The 20828-nt window shown below is 43.6% G+C and overlaps 2 protein-coding genes across 3 annotated transcripts; one reads left to right on the forward strand and one right to left on the reverse strand.

Moving 5' to 3' along the window:
• The first annotated feature begins 1634 nt into the window (after positions 1-1634).
• Positions 1635-8160, forward strand: LOC310870227 (insulin-like growth factor-binding protein 3). Of its 2 annotated transcripts, none has more exons than XM_083781321.1 (4): positions 1635-2077; positions 3022-3275; positions 4236-4355; positions 6766-8160. In XM_083781321.1, the coding sequence occupies exons 1-4, from the start codon at positions 1705-1707 to the stop codon at positions 6889-6891; spliced, it is 873 nt and encodes a 290-aa protein (XP_083637447.1). In that variant the 5' UTR covers positions 1635-1704; the 3' UTR covers positions 6892-8160. The 2 variants fall into 2 exon arrangements, with proteins under 2 accessions (XP_083637447.1, XP_083637448.1); XM_083781322.1 differs by having other exon boundaries at positions 3025-3275.
• A 1106-nt stretch (positions 8161-9266) lies between these two features.
• On the reverse strand, positions 9267-10687 carry LOC310871217 (insulin-like growth factor-binding protein 1; the record flags this gene model as incomplete). The annotated part of the gene is made up of 4 exons (XM_083782707.1): positions 9267-9395; positions 9726-9854; positions 10040-10179; positions 10330-10687. 4 exons carry the CDS (start codon positions 10685-10687, stop codon positions 9267-9269), a joined length of 756 nt encoding a protein of 251 aa, XP_083638833.1.
• Between the last annotated feature and the right edge of the window lie 10141 nt (positions 10688-20828).

Genomic DNA, 20828 nt, shown 5'->3' on the forward strand with positions numbered 1-20828 from the left:
CCAATAGCCTACTCAAGTAAACTTTGAATACCAGACTTACTTGTAACAGAGTAGTTCTACATTGCAGTATTGGTAGCCTACTTTTTCTTAAGTAGGCTAACGGTTCTTTTTCCACCATTGCATAAGAGCAGATGAGAGGTGCCATTATATCTGGTGACCTAAGTTAGACACCATTATTAAAGAGCCAAGAGGATAATGTTCTCAAAATAACGTGTTGTTGTGGTCACATGATGATGGCAAAACGCAGAAAGGGAAGAGCAACACTTAAAAGACACGTTTGTGTGTGTGACATGAGTCTCCTGAAGTCTGCAACAAGCCAAAGCTGCAGTACGGGCCTAGATGAAATGATACAAGTGTTTGTATTTAGATGAGTATTTTATGATTTGTACATCCATTTCATGTGAATGTTTTATACGGTTTCATTTGATGTACTTATACTTACATATGCAATATTCATGTTCTATCAAGGGTTGAAATAATCTACTTACGTATTGTGGTTTCAAAGGCTGCAGTTAAGCCTATATGAAACAGAGGTCATCTAGGGTCATGTGCCGTTTCTTTGCTCAGCACGAATGGACTTAAGTGCACGTGTGTGCTCTCTCTCTCTCTCTCTCTCTCTCGCACGCACGCACGCACGCACACACACACACACACACACATCCAAAGCACTGTTTAATGTGGATTAAAAAAACCTGATCAGTTGAATCATCTACTACACTGTAGATTCTACACTGTGTGATTCTACACTGTGTGTGAAAACACACACACACACACACACACACACACACACACACACACACACACACACACACACACACACACACACACACACACGCTACTTTTGCCTGGAGTCATAGGGCTCCTTTCTCTCATGGCATCTCAGGCTGTGACATTCTGAGAAACACTATGTGGTTTAAATAAGCACAGGTAAAAATAAGTCAGGAAATGAATGGGCGGGGAAGGGCTCGTTTTTAATATCTCCACTGCTGACCACTGCATTCATCTGAGAATCATGGCCAGCTTAGAGGAGAGATATACCTTCTAAAGGTAGGCTATTTAAATGAGAGAAATACAGGCACCGAGGCACAGGCAATTTGATGCAATTTTGATGTTTTAGCCAATAATAACCCTCGGTTTTGGACATGCATCTAGCCTATTTGTGTTTTTCAAAGCAAGGAATATGCAATCTCGGCACATTCTGGTGTTTATTTTACTTTATTTTGTTTCTGCAATTTGAGGTACTTGATGTGTGAGTAATACTATTGACAAAAACTAAAGCTGAACAGCATTCAAATAGGGTTGTCAAAGATTATTTATAGGCTAGCACATACTTAACTTAACTAACATACTTAGGATGAAATAATGATTACATTGATTTTATTTTAATTCATACTCTACGTCATCAGCTACACCAAAAGTGCTATTTCAAGACTTTATTTAAAAACCATGGATAAATACATACCAAGACACCAACATATCTTAATGGTTTTAACCGGAATAACCAAGCAGCAGCCATCCACTCTAAGCAACCCATCACCAGACCGCAAGCCATTCGGGGGGTGTGACTACAGTGACTGGGTCTATATATTGAGATGTTTTGTTGAGTGGCTTTATGTGAATGAGACAAGCGTCAAGTTACAAAGTCTCACAGACAGTCAGTGTACTCACCTTCCTAGAGACAACCGCACGTCTCCATTAACGACGATGGACACCTGTTTGAGAACACTTTGCATGACCTTTGTTCTGACATCGTTTTCGCGACGATCAGGTGCAATTGGACCGGTGATACGATGCGAGCCATGTGACGCAGGAGCGCGGCTTTCGTGCAAGCCTTTGCCCAAGGATTGCGCCGAGAGAGTCCGCGAGCCGGGCTGCGGTTGCTGCATGACTTGCGCGCTCGCGTCTGGACAGCCGTGCGGGGTGTACACGGGGCGATGCGGCTCCGGATTGACCTGTCAACATCAACCCGGCGAAACCAAACCCCTGCAGGCTCTGCTGGAGGGTCGCGGAATCTGCGCAAACGCCACCAGCAAGAAACTAACCGCTGGAGCCATACCTCCGGCCAATGAATTACCAGGTAAGTGTTGCGCATGATTATAGCCTCTAGCCTGCCTATATCCTAAAGCTAATTTGGGGATCAACGATCGAAGTTCCAATTTGAATTAAATCGTCTTGGTTACATTTTTCTTTTTACAGTAAATGAGCGCATATTTAAACACGTATAGCCTAGGCACGTGCATGTAAGTATGTAGCCTACTATAGGATATTGCATATTTTGACAGTTGACTTGATTTGATGTATCACTTTTAGCCATGAAGTCTGATAATCGAGGGGGAGGAGGAGACAGCAGGGGGTACGTGCAGCTCAGCAGCTCACTAGCCTAATTTGTTTTGGTCTGTTGGAATACTAGGTCTTAATTAGATGCCTCAATTTGTTTTTCATTTTGATGCAGGATGATGTTGATATTAGAATACTCCCAGAGATGAACATGTAAACTTGTTCTGATGAATTGAAAATGGTGGACCCTATTTGTAAGCATTGCAAGTGTAATGCTTTATGCTATGGTGTCGTCCACAGTTGACAGTTTTTGTATTGAGTTGTGCTTGAAATGTAGGCTACTGTAGGCTAATTCTCCAAACTGTTAATAAATACTTTATACAATACAATTCACAGAAATTCATACTTTTGGGTTGAAAAGTGCTAAATTAAATAAATTAAATTAAGTGATACATTCATAGTTCTTAATTTCCAGTCAAAAATCATAAGGATGAAAATTCCAATCTTTATCCTCTCATAAGTAATTGATTCTTAAAGTAGAATTTATTTGGCCTTTTGAAAAGAGCTCCACAACTGTTGTCTTGTTCCCCATTCATTGGCTTTATGGACTTACAAAAACGAACCCTAAAAAAACAGCTGATTCGATAGCCTATATTCGATAACAACATAAATAATGATCTTGGAAATTGAATTTCAGTGTGCAGCCATGTGTGTGTGTTTTTTTTTTTTTTTTTTTTACTTCAGCAGAGAATGTTCAAAATCCAGAAGACCGCAATTCCACCAGCCCTGGCCTTCCAGTTCCAGCCCCTTACAGCACTCGCAAACCCATCGCATCCGCAAGACTGCCACTTCACCCCTTTTTCCACTCATCCAAGACAGAAGTTCTTAGGCGGGAACAGGCAAAGAAAGCCCAGAGCTTCAAAATGGAGGAACTCCCCGGACCACTCAGCACGGACCAGCAGAACTTCTCTTTGGAGACCAAACAGGAGCCCGAGTATGTAAGTACTAGAACCAACAGAGCCTACTGGGGAATGTTTTTCTCCTCTTCCCCCCCATGCGTTTTGGTGTTTGTGTTCTCCCTCTGACTGCGGGTGATGAAATGTTTGGGTATAGCGGTGCTGACGGCGGGCAGGCATTGGCCAGCAGTAGAATGGCACGGCAGCCAGAGTGGGCACGGTGGCCCTGTGGCTGACCTGGGGTCAGTCGGTTGTTTGGCCACAAGGCGTCCGCGTGCCGGGTGTACAGAGAGCAAGCGGATGATGGATTGGCCAATGTGACTGCCTGTTTGGAAGCTTGGAAGTCCTGCAGCTATTTTGATCTTCACTCTGGCCAGAGAAGAGAGTGCACACAAGGAATGGGCTTTAACCACTTAAGCCCTATTTTATACTTCATCATACGGCGGCGTCACGTGGTGAAAATAGAGGATAAAAATTCCCAAGGCGTCACATTGTAATGTGTTGTGATCTGGTAGATCTGCTAGTTTAACTCTTTTTTTTTTTACATTCCCAAAATACTGTAGAATGCAAGCTGATTGAAGTGTTTTACTAGCTGCTTTGATTAGTGGTACTTGGACTTGAGGGCAACCCTGTCAGCTCCTTCTTGGGGTGTTTTTAATGCACTTCACCTCCCTTTGTGTGAAGTGTTAAGAGTTTTAAGCAGCTTTAAGCAGCTTTAGAAAACTCATAAACCCCCACAAGTTGGCCAGATTAATTTATTTCCAATTAGTCACCTTTTTCATATTGTGGCCAGTGGCCACCGTTGTTTATGTAAGAGTTGTGTTGTGTGGTGCCCCTTACCTGAAATGATCTTGTCGTCAGATCTTAGTTCAAGAACATGGAGAATTGACAGTACATTTGCACCTGTGTTCTTACACTTGTTTGCTTATGATTTCAGTGAAATTATATATACAGTAACAGGATTGAGAATTTGAGTTATCATGCATGTTCTTCCTTCCGCAGGGTCCCTGTCGGAGAGAGATGGAGAGCATTCTCAACAGCCTCAAGGTCACAGACATTCTCAACCCCAGAGGGTTCCGCATACCAAACTGCGACAAGCAGGGCTTCTATAAGAAAAAACAGGTAATAAAACCAGCAAAAATATATTTAGGCCTACATTTTTTATTAACCTTTTATTTATTCAGGGAAGACAATTGAGAACATGCTCTCTTTTTCAAGGACGCCCTGGCCCCCCGAGTACACAACATGATCACAAAACGACAAATAACATAATTTTACAATAAGGTGAGATATAGTGGACATTATTTGAATGTCAACCCGACAGACCGCGGTTGCACGTACTCATTAACAAACATCCAGCGCTGCAGTGCATAGAGTGACTCCACCAGCACAGCTTAGATTTAGGTCTGCAGCAGCCCAATTACAGATTGGTATAAGCCAGTTGTCCTCCTGTAAGTCCACTGGTAGTTATTAGAGCCTCATCATTGAAACACCACACCAGTGAGGTAGACCCCAGCCCGCTGGCTCTGGAGACGGCAACCACAGGGGCCAAACCCCAGTGGGGCTGTCTGACGGCTGGGTACGACAGGGCCCGTTTTACGGGAACCCTCCCAGGGAGACAGACGTCAAGGTGGCCGCGAGGCACCCGACGCACTCGCCTCATAATTGCTGGACTTTCGCGAGGCAGGCACAGAAATAGAGCTGCAGCCGTACCTCACGTTCGCGTGGTCCACCCACGATTGGTTTGTAATAAACGAGTGGTTCTGACGCATTCATATGGAGCCACTTAAGGTCTCCCCGCTCAACAGCCATCACCAGCGCAGCATTTCTTATTACATGGCAAGTCTCTCCTCCTGCACTAATGGAAGTGTTCTCCTTGACCTGCAATCATCTCATAACCAGCGTCCCCACGCCAGACTCATTGTCTTTGTTTATGTAGAATGGACATAGTGTGCCGACCAGAGCCCTCGGCCTCGGGGCGCTGAGGGAGTGGCACTTATTTCATGTCTGTCAGTTTATTTTGGAGGGTTGTGTGACTATCCAAGCTGAAGCTCAAAACAGTTCTTATTAGCAGTCAATTTAGGTTTAGAGGAATACACACAATGGAACTCTGTGTCATTTTTTAAACGGATTCTAGATCTATTGCACTCATGTTTCCTCCATGCATCATTATGTAATGTCTCTTTGTCAGGCGCACATCAAAAAGCGTAATTTTGTTTGTTTATTTACCCGAGGCAAAATGTACAGCATGTGTTCTACTGCTGTAGCAGCCATGAAACAACATTTCATTTGAAATTGTGGACAGACAGTCATCTCACCCCTCAAACTGTGTTCTGTACGTAGCAGCAGTGCCTTAGGCCAAAACCACACCAATGATTCGCCATGCAACTCCTTGTAACCAAAAAGGTTGCGAGTAGTTACATGTAGTTGCATGCAACTATTATCCCCAATGGCTTCATGATAAATACTTTTATGTGATGTATTCCCATGCTTTTGTTCTTGCTTAAATGTAAGTCGCTCTGGATTAAGAGCGTCTGCTAAATGCCTAAATTGTAAAATTGTAAATTGTAATGGCAGTTGCAAGGAGTTGCTTTGGTATGGCATGTCCTTTAAACTGTTTTGTTGCAACTAGTTGCATTGGTGTGGTTTGGGCCTTAGTGGTCTGATTGTAAGAATTAGATGTCTGGACAAATCCCCCTGTGATGCTGGACAGAACAGGGGCGACTTCCATGCTGATAGGCTTTGACTTCCCTGCGTAGCAGCAGCAGCAGCAGCAGAAAAGCATGCTTTTGCCCTTCAAATGAATGGCTGCATGTTTTACTAGAGTAGAGGTTGACCTTTAGTAAAATTGGCAGTAAAATAACAGCCCTTGGGTTAGCTCCACCGACTCTGTAAGTCATTTGTAGTACCCATAATTTGGAGCTGTGGGGTATAATCAGCAACAGATGATTTGTACTGGCCACTAGCTTCTGAAAATAGATCTTGGTTCTCAGTTGTTCACAAACGGGACTAAGCAAATATTTTACCAGGTTTCTGTTTACCTTTAAGGTCTCTATATGTGTGTGTAACAGGAGGTAGACCATAAAAGCGGCTCAAAATACCACAGCGGCTTGGATAGCCAAGTCTGTATCTACTCAGCACAATCTGGACGTTAATTCCTCTCAACTATACCACTGCTCTGCCTCACTGAGTCAACCGGGCCATTGACTTTTGTAACGCTTCTGCCGTGCGGAAAATGTCCAAAAACGTTGCTTTTCAGGAAATGGGGGGGGGGGAATAACTTAAACAATAGGGAAAATAGCAATCTACTAGCTCAATGCATCACATCACGACTGTAGATCAGCTATGTAGATCAGCCATTGTCACTTCTCTTGTGCGACACGGTTTCACACGTGTGAAATTTATCATTTATGAGCTACAGGATTTCTGCCCAACACAACAATACAGAATATCTAACAGGGATGGTATTGTGTGTCTTTTTGCATGTTCTGTTCCTCTTTATTCAACTATAGTCCCTTCTTTTCCTTCGCAGTGTCGTCCATCCAAAGGAAGAAAGCGAGGCTTCTGCTGGTGTGTGGACAAATATGGGCAGCCGTTGCCAGGATTTGACGGGAAGGACAGAGGAGACGCCCAGCACTACATCTCAGAGAGCCAATAGAACCAGAGAAGTATAGGGAGAGAGGGAGACGGGGAGGGAGGGAGGTCTAGAGAGAGAGAGAGAGAGAGAGAGAGAGAAAGAGAGCCTGAAGTACTGTAAACACATTGGTAGAGATGGAAGATGTTGGAAGCGACGGTCAAGAGATGGCTCAGTCAGGGAAACATAATGGCTGCCATGTTATCTGTGTGCCCGTGGGACCCGGCTGCCATGTTATCTGTGTGCCCGTGGGACCCGGCCTTAACCCGAGGACGGGAGCAGAGAGCGGGAGATCGCAAAGAGGGAAAAAAAAGGACTCCTCATGCCACAGACATTCTCCCCCCCTTACACACGAGTGCATGTTGGGATGTATTCTTTATAAGCTTTACGGGTCAAGACAAGCCCCGGTCAGCCTCTTAAGAAGGAGACGCACTTCCTGATTTATGTTTTGTTGTTTTAAATCTCAGAAGCCCTGGTCTGATTATCACACACTTGATTCCAGAGACTTTTATACTATGTCACAAACGTTTATCGGAGGGCTCTACATTTACGCACAATTAATGTGGTATACACGTGTGCATGCTCGTGATGTGTAATCGTATTCGTATGCTTGTGATTGTGTATCGAGTGCATTTGATACGATTTAATGTGTGTGTGTGTGTGTGTGTGTGTGTGTGTGAGAGAGAGAGAGAGAGAGAAAGAGAGAGAGAGAGAGAGAGAGAGTCTTGAGTCCTAGCAAGGCAGACATACAACGTATGCTGTATAAAATGTGTCTTTCTCAATCGGGCATATATGAGTGCTGTTGAGGCCAGGGCCTCATGATGGGGCCTTATGATGCAGCGCAGTGCCTCAGCGGTTGCATTTATACATTCTTAATTCTACGTGAATGGGTACATTGCGCAAAACAATTTACTTAGCGGTCCCTACCTGCTCCTCGCAGATCGTTCAAGGGGAGTTGGACATGACCAGTTCTGTGCAGCTCGATACACAGCAGTCAGTGCGTGTACACTTGTTATGCTGGCGGGACGTCGAGTAAACAGAGGACATTGCCCATAATCAATACTGTGGTCATTGTTTTGTTTCTGTCAGTTTGCATAAGCTGAATCATTGAGATAACGGCTACAAACCTTTATCTTATCTGTGTGTGCACCCTTTCATTGGTTATAGTGTTTTCAGTGATCATTTTGGATCACGTGCAAGTGCCTAAGTGTAGGCAAATATGCTGTACTATATGCATGTACAATGCAACCCTCAGAGGTCTATTTTTAATTAATAAAGGCAGTATAAACTGATGTTTTGACAGTCTGTCTCGTCTCTTAGCAGGTGGTGGAAGAATTAATATGTACACACGATCGTATGATAATGACATTTATTGTACCTGTACATCCACACTATTAGAAGATAAATATGTACACTTTGGGTTCCCCCCCCCCCCTCTCTCCAACAAAAGTAATAGCAGCATTCTTGGCAGAAACAAGTAGGCCTTATACTGTACATGACCTCAACATAAAACAACAGTATGAACCCACTGAATCATAATAAATACATTCACACTGAGAGAACATAATGACCATCATCATAACAAAGACAAAACCAAACAAACAGCCCTATATATGTGAGGAACGTGGTTGTGGAGAGCTATCAGCGAAGGGATCCAGTCGGTGAACCTTTGCTAAACCTGTAGAGCTGCAGAGCCCCAGTAGAGGTAGACAAATTCAGAGTGGCCCGTATACCAAACCGCACAGTGGCTTGGATGAGCCCTGATGTGTTTGTGCAGGGCCGTCGTGCGCATACTTGCGGCACTTTAAGTATTTCCCCCAATAGCCATTGAGGAAACGTCGAGGAATACTTACTCGTACAGTAAACTACGGTGTCCCGTGCCAAAAATGATCAGCTCCACAAGCTGCGACGCGTCGTGAGCTTGTAGATCGGTATTTTGTGGTGAGGGACACCGTCGTACGGCTAAGTATGTGTCGATCTCGAGATACACTACACGGCACCGTATGAATGAGTAGCTGTGTCATTTTGTGTAGCACTCGCAGCACTCCCTTGAATTATTATTCAAACTGAAATGGGCTTGCTAAAGCTGGAGACCTGTGGTCTCAAGCAGAGGAGTTATTTTGTCAGAAACACAAATGTACAGTATTTGTGCCCTATTTACAAAAAAAAAGCAGGCAAACATTAAAAAACAAAAGATTACAAATGGGTCATGCTGGACAGCATATACCAGCTTTGAATAAATAACTGTTGATGCGTGCACGTCTTAAATAGGATTTTATATTGTGTGCTTACTGCTTGTGTGTACGTGTGTGCCATTTTGTCAACTTGGGTGTGTGTGTGCGCGTGTGTGCGCGTGTGTGTGTGCGCCGTGCATTTTGTTGGCCAGCAGTGTCCATGCTTCAGTGAGTAACTTCTTGGTGACACTGCGCTGAGTCCCCCAGCAGGTCACTGGAACCCGGGATCTTCTTCCCGTTCCAGGAGGACACACACCAGCAGCGCGCAGGCGGTCCGACCAGAGAAGACTCACACTGGACAGACAGACAGAGACAAACAAACGCATGAGAGCATGGTCAACATTTGTTATTCAACCCATTACAATGCAATGCCGATTCTACAAATGCCTTCTAAATCAGTAGTTCTCAACATTTTTCGTAATTCTAAATTCTAAACACAGCTAATTAGAAAATAATTGCTATATCGCTATAAAAATTGCAGATGTACAAGCGTGCAGCGCGGTACGAAGTAGCCAACGTATAAAATCTAAAATGACAGATGCTTTCTTGGTTTGAATTGGTTAACTCTTGACTGTACACCATTTGTGTGCTGTAATATGTTGTAGTTTTGATATAGTCGCTCACCTGTTTGGACTTGTAGAAGCCATGCTTGTCACAGTTGGGTAGGTAGAAAGTGGTGAACTTCTCTCCTAGTTTCTGCTGAGAACTGGCTATCATGTCCAGTGCTGCGTGGAGTTCAACATGACAGGGGCCCTGAGAAAAGACAGCATGACGAGGCAGGATAAGCTCACTGGGCGAGTCAGATGATGCACAATTAGGCTATGGTTGACAGAACAACAACATACAAGCTAAGAATGGCATTTTTCTATTCATAATAATAAAATCGAGATCAAGTTCATTTCTACGAAGTTAAATGGACATATTCACGAAATTCTCACCTGCTGTACCAGTTTGGTGAGGATAGCGTTGACTTTAGCCTTGATGCTCTCCTGGGTGTCGGGATTCTGTGGCTCTAGCGGCGTGTTCAGCCCCAAGAGGTAATGCAGAGAACCGTGGTCAGGGACTCCATCAGCTTCCTCTGTGGAGGTCAAACAAAATAATAGTTATCTGTGTCCAGAGGTTTGTCTTTGAATGTCCAACACAGTGGCGGTCACCAGTCTGAAACATTTCTAAGAATAGAAATAGATAAAAGGGGAACCCCTTCAAAACAAATGGGATTTCTTTTTACCGTGGCCCTGGTCCTCAGTGCAGACTCCCTGTCCTCGGGTGAGGGCGTGGAGAGGTCTGGGCTCCCCGGGTCTGGGAGTGCAACGGAGCCCCTCGGAGCAGTGGGCCGTGTGCACGCCACAGGACGCCCCTTCCGCCAGGGCACAGGCCATGCAGCAGCCGCAGCCCGGCTCCCTCAGCACCTGCTCGCACCCCGACGGGACGACAGGACACTGGTCCAGCTTGGCCTGCGTGCAGGGCGCGCAGCGGATGGGCTCCGGGCGCACCACCGGGGACGTCCTCACCACCGCCAAGAGGGTCAGAGGCACAACGGCCACAACAAGCACCAGCTTCTGATTCAATCCAGAGATTCCAAACATCTCCAGTCCTCCTCGGGTAAAAGTTGTTTCCTTTTTGTTTCTGGTTGGAATGGGGGTTTGTAATCTAAAGCTACCGGCTGTCGTTTTCCTTCTGAAGTGTTTTCCCCGAAACGACTATTTATACAGCGACCTGGCCTCCAGCGTGGTTAATGTTTGACACGGTGAGTAAAGATATTAAATATTTTTGAAGCCGCTGTAATGGGTGGATGACCCTTGCATGAAGTACGTGCAGGCTTGTCAATATTTACTCAGGAACATAAAGTCAGTAGCCTACATCAAAACAGAGTGTGTCAATGTTTTTGGATAACATTGACGCGTAATCGATGACTGCATCCTGCAACATTGTGGCAACTGTCACAAGCCATTTTATGAAAATTAATCAAATAAAGGGAAAATACAGATGAGCATGAGCCTTTATATTCAATGATTTACTGTATAAGATAGGGGAAAACATGTGTTTCATGAAATTAGTTATGGTTGAACCATGTAGTGAATGATACTGAAATTGTTAAGTAATTCTTAATTTATGCTCCATATGACTAGTACTGTTTGATGTTGATGTGCTTTGGCACCACTTCATAAATAAAACCCAAACAAAACTACATTATTTGTCAGGTGTGTTCGAAGGTCAGTCAGACACAAAAACAAGATCATTCCCCTTTAGCATTGCATAACCCTAGTATTATGGATCCTGTACAGCGATCATAACATGTTTGTGCAAAGCAAGTCTGTAGTAATTGGTTGTGTCCTTGTTGTAGTATTTATAACAGCTATCTGGGATCTAGACACCACTACACACTGTATGCTTAATGCACACAAGTGCCATGCACAACATCCCTGGCTGCCATTTGGCCCCATGATGTCACTCAATCCAGGAGTTGCACCACTCAGTTCACACGGGTGTGATTTTTTTCCCTTTCTCTGGGAACCAAATCTACACTATAATACCCTCAGTGCTTATTTCACTGTGTACAGTACAGTATGGACCCCTGGTGTGCCCCGAACCAGACGTTCAGAAACATTTGACCCTTCTAATCTAGGTACTGTTGGGGCATTGTTTAATACCTGCAGCAATCAACCATATTCATTTCAAGTGTAGCCAGCTTGATAGGATTTCTTTATTTAATTGTTATCATTTCTTCAAATCATCAATGAAAAATGTCATGTTTCTGATTTGCCTTATTCAATGACCAACTCGTGAGTTGTTGCCTCCTCGATGTTGACCATCAGATCTCTCACCCATGTGGGAAAGAGATCCACCTTGGAGGGTTGAAAACATTGATGAGAAATCCAGGCAAGAAAAGTTATACAGAAGCCTCGATTTCTTATTATAAAACATCTTAAACATCCAATATATGACTGGTACTCACCTTCTTTCTGCCGCTCTTCTTGACAAGAGAACTCTAAATAAAGATAAAGAATAATAAAGAATGTGATAAAGAATGTAGTGATATTTGGAGTATTTGTAACAGTTATCTGTCTGGGCAGAACATAGGGGGGCAGCGGTGCCCTAAGGGTTAGAGGAGCACCCTTGTTGCCGAAAGGTTGCCGGTTCGATTCCCCGGACGAGCAGGAAAAATCTGGGTGGGGAAGTGATTGTCATCACTCACCCAACACCGCTGAACTGCTCCCCCTGGAGCTGCATAGTGGCCAACAGTATAAGACTGTGGTTGTACTGTTGTACTGCGTCTGTCTGTGTATTTCTATGTGCAGGGCGTTGCTGAAAATGAGCACCTGTGCTCAGCTACTTCCCTGGCTAAATAAAGACACCACCACCAACTCTAGACACCACAACACACCGTATGCTTGATGCACACAAGTGCCATGCACAACATCCATGCAACCTTTTTTGACCCCCAGTTTGATATGCATTAGGCCATGGATGGACTCCCACTTGATACAATTGTTGTTTTCTTCTCTGGGACCCACAATCTACACTGTAAAACCCTCAGTGCTTATTTAACTGTGTACATATGGTCCATTTGGACTCTTGGTGGGCCCGAACCAGACGTTCAGAAACAGTGAATCAATGCACCCCCTGCTGGGTCAAATGTATACCTCAGAGTGACAACGGGTGAGGCCTACACTATGAATTGCAGTCCGCCATTTTTGAAAATCTTTTAACATAAAATTATTAAATGCATCCTTTGTTTGGCCATAGTGCATAGGTACCGGTCATTGTCTCTGTATATTTAAGTTATCTTATCTATATTTTCCCTGTGCTAAACTAATTTGATTTCGATTGATGTTTTAATGTCCAATGCTAAGAACACAAATTGTTAAATCCTAATGATTTGTAACAAACAAAATGTCATGATCATGACAACAGTACCTGTTGGTCTTTTGGTGTCTCCACTGAGATGCTGCCCTGATGGTTTTCTTCTGCGTGAACTCTCTCTCTGGAGGAGGACGCACTCTGCCTGATGGAGGAGTCGGAGGACAGACTCTGTGGGGACTTCAAACAGCAGTGCTCTGATTAATTAATTATACACTGACTGGCCTTTGGCAAAGTTCAAAACAATATGTGATCATTCAACCTTTATTTCTCAAGTGACCCTCTCCTAACCTCATCCTCCGAAGTCTCGCGATCAGACTCATGGAAAGAGATGGCTGTGGACTCCAATGGGCCTGAGGAGTGAGAGCGCCAAGGTGGTCTCCGTCCCTGGAATGGTGCATATAGACTCATTCATTTTCAAACCATCAGGACTTGGCAGAGCTCAAGACAACGTACATATCTTATTACTGGTACTCACAATAGGACGTCCCCATCTTCTTCTCTCCTGTTGAGGATCTACAGTCTCCACTGGTGGGATGCTGTCCTCATCCTCATCCTCATCCTCTATCACGGACAACTTAAATAAGATAAAGAATGTAGTGATATTTAGAGTATTTGTAACAGCTATCTGGGCAGAACTCTAGACACCACAACACACTGTATGCTTAATGCACACAAGTGCCATGCACAACATCCCTGGCTGCCATTTGGCCCCATGATGTCACTGAATCCAGTGATGCAACCTTTTTTTTAGATTAAACCCATTGATTAATACCTGCAGTAATCAACCTTATTAATTTAAAAAGAAAAACGTCATGTTTCTAATTTGCCTTTCTCAATGACCAACTCATGAGTTGTTGCCTCCTCAATGTTGACCATCAGAGCTCTCACCCATGTGGGAAAGAGATCCACCTTGGAGGGTTGAAAACATTGATGAGAAATCCAGGTTAAGAACAGTTATACAGAAGCCTCAATTTCTTATTCTAAAACATCTAATATATTACTGGTACTCACCTTTTTGCGTCTCTTCTTGACAGGAGGCCACTGGTCTTCAAAGTCACTGTCCTCTTGGCCTTCTGCTGTCTCCACTGCAACGCTGGCCTGTTGGCCTTCTGCTGTGTCCACTGCAACCCTGTCCTCTTGACCTTCTGCTGTGTCCACTGCAACGCTGTCCTGTTGGTCATCTGCTGTCTCCACTGGGATGCTGTCCTGTTGGTAAGCCTGTCACAATTATTACAGATTGCCTAATCTAACAAGAATCTTTCAGCACCACAACCTTAAACATGTATTGTTGTTGTTGGTAGGAATAAAGACAGAATAAACACAGAAGCACCCGGAGTCAAAGTGAATTGCAGTTTCTACACAAAAAAGAGGTAGTGCCCCCACAGAATGGGTTCCCAGATTGCAGGTCTACAAGCATTGACATATTGTACAGTAGCTTGTAGATCGGCTGTTTCCGCCATTTTTGAAAATCTTTTAAAGTATACAATTATTAAATGCATTTTCAGTTTGGCCATAGTATTTATCGGTACTGGTCATTGTCTGTGTATATAAGTTATCTGTCATATCTTCCCTGTGCAAAACGAATTAGATTTTGATTGATGTTCTAATGTCCAATGCTAAGAACACAAATTGTTAAATCGCAATTATTTGTAACAAACAAAGTACCTGTTGGCCTTCTGGTGTCTCCACCGAGTTGCTGCCCTGATGTTGGTTTTCGTCTGTGTGAATGGAGGGCCAACTCTGTGGGGATTTCAAACAGCAGTGCTCTGATTAATTAATTTTACACTGATGTGATCATTCAACCTTTATCCCTCAAGTGACCCTCTCCTAACCTCATGCGCTGGAGTCTCGCGGTCAGACGCCATAGTTTGCAGCTCCTCATGGAAAGAGATGGCTGTGGACTCCCATGGGTCTGAGGAGTTAGAGCGCCAAAGTGGTCTCCGTCCCTGGAATGGTGCATATAGACTCATTCATTTTCAAACCATCAGGACTTGGCAGAGCTCAAGACAACGTACTTATCTTATTACTGGTACTCACAATAGGACGTCCTCTTCTTCTTCTTCTCTCCTGTTGAGGATCTACAGTCTCCACTGGTGGGATGCTGTCCTCATCCTCATCTTCATCCTCGATCACGGCCAACTTAAAGGACACCTTTAGTTTTTTTCAACCAAGGTTCATGTTTTAGGTTGTTATTAGAGAAAGTAAAAGATGAGTGTTCATTTTTCTTCATTTGCTGTTTTCTTTCGTTTTAGGGATTTTAGTGGTTTTTTACAGGGGGGCGGGGGCATTCGAGCATGGGGCTAAATATGTATTTCTTTACAAAATATTATGGCGATTTTTTTATTTATTAATTACTATAGTCCTAATATACCCCAGGAAATTACATCTGGCCACAGAAGATCACAGGATCTACTGAATGTGAAGGTAGCCTATTGGGGGGAAGCCACAGTGTGTTATAGGATCAATATCTCAGTTTGACACATTCAGTAGATCTCGTGATCTTTTGTGGCCAGATGTAATTTCTTGGGGTTTAGTAGGACTAGAGTAAATAATAAAAAAATTAATCGCTATGACATTTTGTAAAAGAAAATACATATTTAGCCCCATGCTCGAATGCCCCCGCCCCCCTGTCAAAAACCGCCAAAATCCCTAAAACGAAAGAAAGCAGCAAATGAAGAAAAATGTACACTCATCTTTTTACTTTCTCTAATGACTGGTACTCACCTTCTTTCTGCCGCTCTTCTTGACAAGAGAACTCTAAATAAAGATAAAGAATAATAAAGAATGTAGTGATATTTGGAGTATTTGTAACAGTTATCTGGGCGGAACATAGGGGGGGCAGCGGTGGCCTAAGGGTTAGAGGAGCGCCCTTGTTGCCGAAAGGTTGCCGGTTCAATTCCCCGGACGAGCAGGAAAAATCTGGGTGGGGAAGTGATTGTCATCACTCACCCAACACCGCTGATACTTTCTCTAATAACAACCTAAAACATGAACCTTGGTTGAAAAAAACTAAAGTTGTCCTTTAAATAAGATAAAGAATGCAGTGATATTTGGAGTATTTGTAACAGCTATCTGGGCAGAACTCTAGACACCACAACACACCGTATGCTTAATGCACACAAGTGCCATGCACAACATCCCTGGCTGCCATTTGGCCCCATGATGTCACTCAATCCAGTGATGCAACCTTTATTTAGATTAAACCCATTGTTTAATACCTGCAGTAATCAACCTTATTAATTTAAAAAGAAAAACGTCATGTTTCTAATTTGCCTTTCTCAATGACCAACTCATGAGTTGTTGCCTCCTCAATGTTGACCATCAGAGCTCTCACCCATGTGGGAAAGAGATCCACCTTGGAGGGTTGAAAACATTGATGAGAAATCCAGGTTACGAAAAGTTATACAGAAGCCTCGATTTCTTATTCTAAAACATCTAATATATTACTGGTACTCACCTTTTTGCGTCTCTTCTTGACAGGAGGCCTCTGGTCTTCAAAGTCACTGTCCTCTTGGCCTTCTGCTGTCTCCACTGCAACGCTGTCCTGTTGGCCTTCTGCTGTCTCCACTGCAACACTGGCCTGTTGGCCTTCTGCTGTGTCCACTGCAAAGCTGGCCTGTTGGCATTCTGCTGTGTCCACTGCAACGCTGGCCTGTTGGCATTCTGCTGTGTCCACTGCAACGCTGGCCTGTTGGTCATCTGCTGTGTCCACTGCAACACTGTCCTGTTGGCCTTCTGCTGTGTCCACTGCAACACTGTCCTGTTGGTCATTTGCTGTCTCCAATGCAACACTGTCCTGTTGGCCTTCTGCTGTGTCCACTGCAACGCTGGCCTGTTGGTCATCTGTGTCCACTGCAACACTGTCCTGTTGGTCATCTGCTGTGTCCACTGCAACACTGTCCTGTTGGTCATCTGCTGTGTCCACTGCAACGCTGTCCTGTTGGTCATCTGCTGTGTCCACTGCAACACTGTCCTGTTGGCCTTCTGCTGTGTCCACTGCAACACTGTCCTGTTGGTCATCTGCTGTGTCCACTGCAACACTGTCCTGTTGGTCATCTGCTGTGTCCACTGCAACGCTGGCCTGTTGGTCATCTGCTGTGTCCACTGCAACGCTGTCCTGTTGGTAGGCCATCACAATTATTGCAGATCCCCATATCTAGCAAGAATCTGTCAGCACCTCTGCCTTAAACATGTATTGTTGTTGTTGGTAGTAATAAACACAGAAGCACCCAGAGCCAAACTGAATTGCAGTTTCTATTTCTACACAAAAAACGAGGTAGTGCCCCCACCAAATGGGTTCCCAGATTGCAGGTCTACAAGCATTGACATATTGTAGCTTGTAGATCGGCTGTTTCCGCCATTTTTGAAAATCTTAAAGTATACAATTATTATTTTTTTGTTATCAAATGTTTTTTATTTTAAGACAAAAATCACAAGACACGTTAACAACATGAAAGACTTAAAGCAAACAAAACACACATAAAACAACACACAACAGCAAAAGCAAGGAACACAAAAACAAAAACAAACAATCCCACCCACCCCTCCCCCCCCCCCCCCGAGACCAAAGATGCCACAAAATGTCATCACTTCAACCACTGTGCAATGAAAACAAAAAACAAATAATGATAATAACAATAATGATCAAACCATGCCCCCAACCAAATCTGCAATACCAGACCAAATCTCAACGTTTTCCTCTTTTGCACCATGCAATCTTGCTGTAGACATCTCTAGATAAATGATATCCAGAAAGGTCAAAGCCCATTGGCGAAATGACAATGTATGAGGTGGTTTCCAGTGCGAAGCAACCATCTTCTTTGCGGCCGTTACGCCAGCAAAGAAGACACGAATACGGGTGTTATTCAATGGCAACTGGGATACATCATTTAATAAGAATAGAGATGGGGAGGGTGTGATGTTAACTTGTAGAATAGTCGAAAGGTTAGTAGCAACCAAATTCCAAAATGTGAGGACACTCGGACACTCCCACACCATATGAAAGAATGTACCTATGGTGTTTGAAGTGCAGAAAGTGCAGTTGTGATTATTTAAAATCCGCATAGCACACAATCTACGGGGGGTTAAGTACGTCCTATGAACAAAATTTAGATGAATTTGTTGATGATCAGGATTCCTAGAAGACAGGATAACATTAGACCACACTGTATCCCAGCTCCAATCTGGATCTAGATTTGGTATGTCATTCCTCCATACAGTATCGACAAGCAAGGTCCCATAACTAGATTCTAATAAATAATCATACAATACGGAAACAAAACCTCTTGACCTAATACCACAGATAAGTCTATGCAAAGGGTGCATTGCAAGGGGGGTCTGCCATGGCACCCCATATGTCCTCATGGCAGTTCTCAATTGTAAATAGAAAAAAAAAGAGTTACCAGGCAAGTTAAAAATATCACATAAATTCTGGAAAGAACGTAAACCATTAGCATCAAATAAATCACCCAAAGTATGAATCCCCTTGGAACTCCATCTTGGAAAACGAATAGGACGATTGTCCAAAAGCAAACCATCATTGTTGAACACTGGGGAAAACGAATTCCATTTCAAATCAATCTTGCGCAATTTAAGTATACAATTATTAAATGCATCTTTTGTTTGGCCATAGTGCATAGGTACCTGTCATTGTCTCTGTATATTTAAGTTATCTTATCTATATCTTCCCTGTGCTAAACTAATTAGATTTTGATTGATGCTCTAATGTCCAATGCTAAGAAGTAAGACACAAATTATTAAATCCTAATGATTTGTAACAAAAAACAAATGTCATGATCATGACAACAGTACCTGTTGGTCTTCTGGTGTCTCCACCGAGGTGCTGCCCTGATGTTGGTTTTCTTCTGCGTGGACCCTCTCTCTGGAGGAGGACGCACTCTGTGGGGATTTCAAACAGCAGTGCTCTGATTAATTCATTTTACACTGATGTGATCATTCAACCTTTATCCCTCAAGTGACCCTCTCCTAACCTCATGCTCCGGAGTCTCGCGATCAAACGCCATAGTTTCCAGCTCCTCATAGAAAGGGATGGCTGTGGACTCCCATGGGTCTGAGGAGTGAGAGCGCCAAGGTGGTCTCCGTCCCTGGAATGCATATAGACTCATTCATTTTCAAACCATCAGGACTTGGCAGAGCTCAAGACAACGTACATATCTTATTACTGGTACTCACAATAGGACGTCCCCATCTTCTTCTCTCCTGTTGAGGATCTACAGTCTCCACTGGTGGGATGCTGTCCTCATCCTCATCCTCATCCTCTATCACGAACAACTTAAATAAGATAAAGAATGTAGTGATATTTGGAGTATTTGTAACAGCTATCTGGGCAGAACTCTAGACACCACTACACACTGTATGCTTAATGCACACAAGTGCCATGCACAACATCCCTGGCTGCCATTTGGCCCCATGATGTCACTCAATCCAGTGATGCAACCTTTATTTAGATTAAACCCATTGTTTAATACCTGCAGTAATCAACCTTATTAATTTAAAAAGAAAAACGTCATGTTTCTAATTTGCCTTTCTCAATGACCAACTCATGAGTTGTTGCCTCCTCAATGTTGACCATCAGAGCTCTCACCCATGTGGGAAAGAGATCCACCTTGGAGGGTTGAAAACATTGATGAGAAATCCAGGTTAAGAAAAGTTATACAGAAGCCTCGATTTCTTATTCTAAAACATCTAATATATTACTGGTACTCACCTTTTTGCGTCTCTTCTTGAAAGGAGGCCTCTGGTCTTCAAAGTCACTGTCCTCTTGGCCTTCTGCTGTCTCCACTGCAACCCTGTCCTCTTGGCCTTCTGCTGTGTCCACTGCAACGCTGGCCTGTTGGTCATCTGCTGTGTCCACTGCAACGTTGGCCTGTTGGCCTTCTGCTGTGTCCACTGCAACCCTGGCCTGTTGGCCTTCTGCTGTGTCCACTGCAACACTGTCCTGTTGGTCATGATCATCTGCTGTCTCCACTGGGATGCTGTCCTGTTGGTCATCTGCTGTCTCCACTGGGATGCTGTCCTGTTGGTAAGCCTGTCACAATTATTACAGATTGCCTAATCTAACAAGAATCTTTCAGCACCACAACCTTAAACATGTATTGTTGTTGTTGGTAGGAATAAAGACAGAATAAACACAGAAGCACCCGGAGTCAAAGTGAATTGCAGTTTCTACACAAAAAAGAGGTAGTGCCCCCACAGAATGGGTTCCCAGATTGCAGGTCTACAAGCATTGACATATTGTACAGTAGCTTGTAGATCGGCTGTTTCCGCCATTTTTGAAAATCTTTTAAAGTATACAATTATTAAATGCATTTTCAGTTTGGCCATAGTGTTTATCGGTACTGGTCATTGTCTGTGTATTATAAGTTATCTGTCATACTGTATCTTCCCTGTGCAAAACTAATTTGATTTTGATTTTGATGTTCTAATGTCCAATGCTAAGAACACAAATTGTTAAATCGCAATTATTTGTAACAAACAAAATGTCATGATCATGACAAGAGTACCTGTTGGCCTTCTGGTGTCTCCACCGAGATGCTGCCCTGATGTTGGTTTTCTTCTGTGTGAATGGAGGACCAACTCTGTGGGGATTTCAAACAGCAGTGCTCTGATTAATTCATTTTACACTGATGTGATCATTCAACCTTTATCCCTCAAGTGACCCTCTCCTAACCTCATGCGCTGGAGTCTCGCGATCAAACGCCATAGTTTGCAGCTCCTCATGGAAAGAGATGGCTGTGGACTCCCATGGGTCTGAGGAGTGAGAGCGCCAAGGTGGTCTCTGTCCCTGGAATGGTGCATATAGACTCATTCATTTTCAAACCATCAGGACTTGGCAGAGCTCAA

Source organism: Protomyctophum parallelum (assembly GCF_964188405.1).
Source record: "Protomyctophum parallelum genome assembly, chromosome: 14".
Taxonomy (NCBI): Eukaryota; Metazoa; Chordata; class Actinopteri; order Myctophiformes; family Myctophidae; genus Protomyctophum; species Protomyctophum parallelum.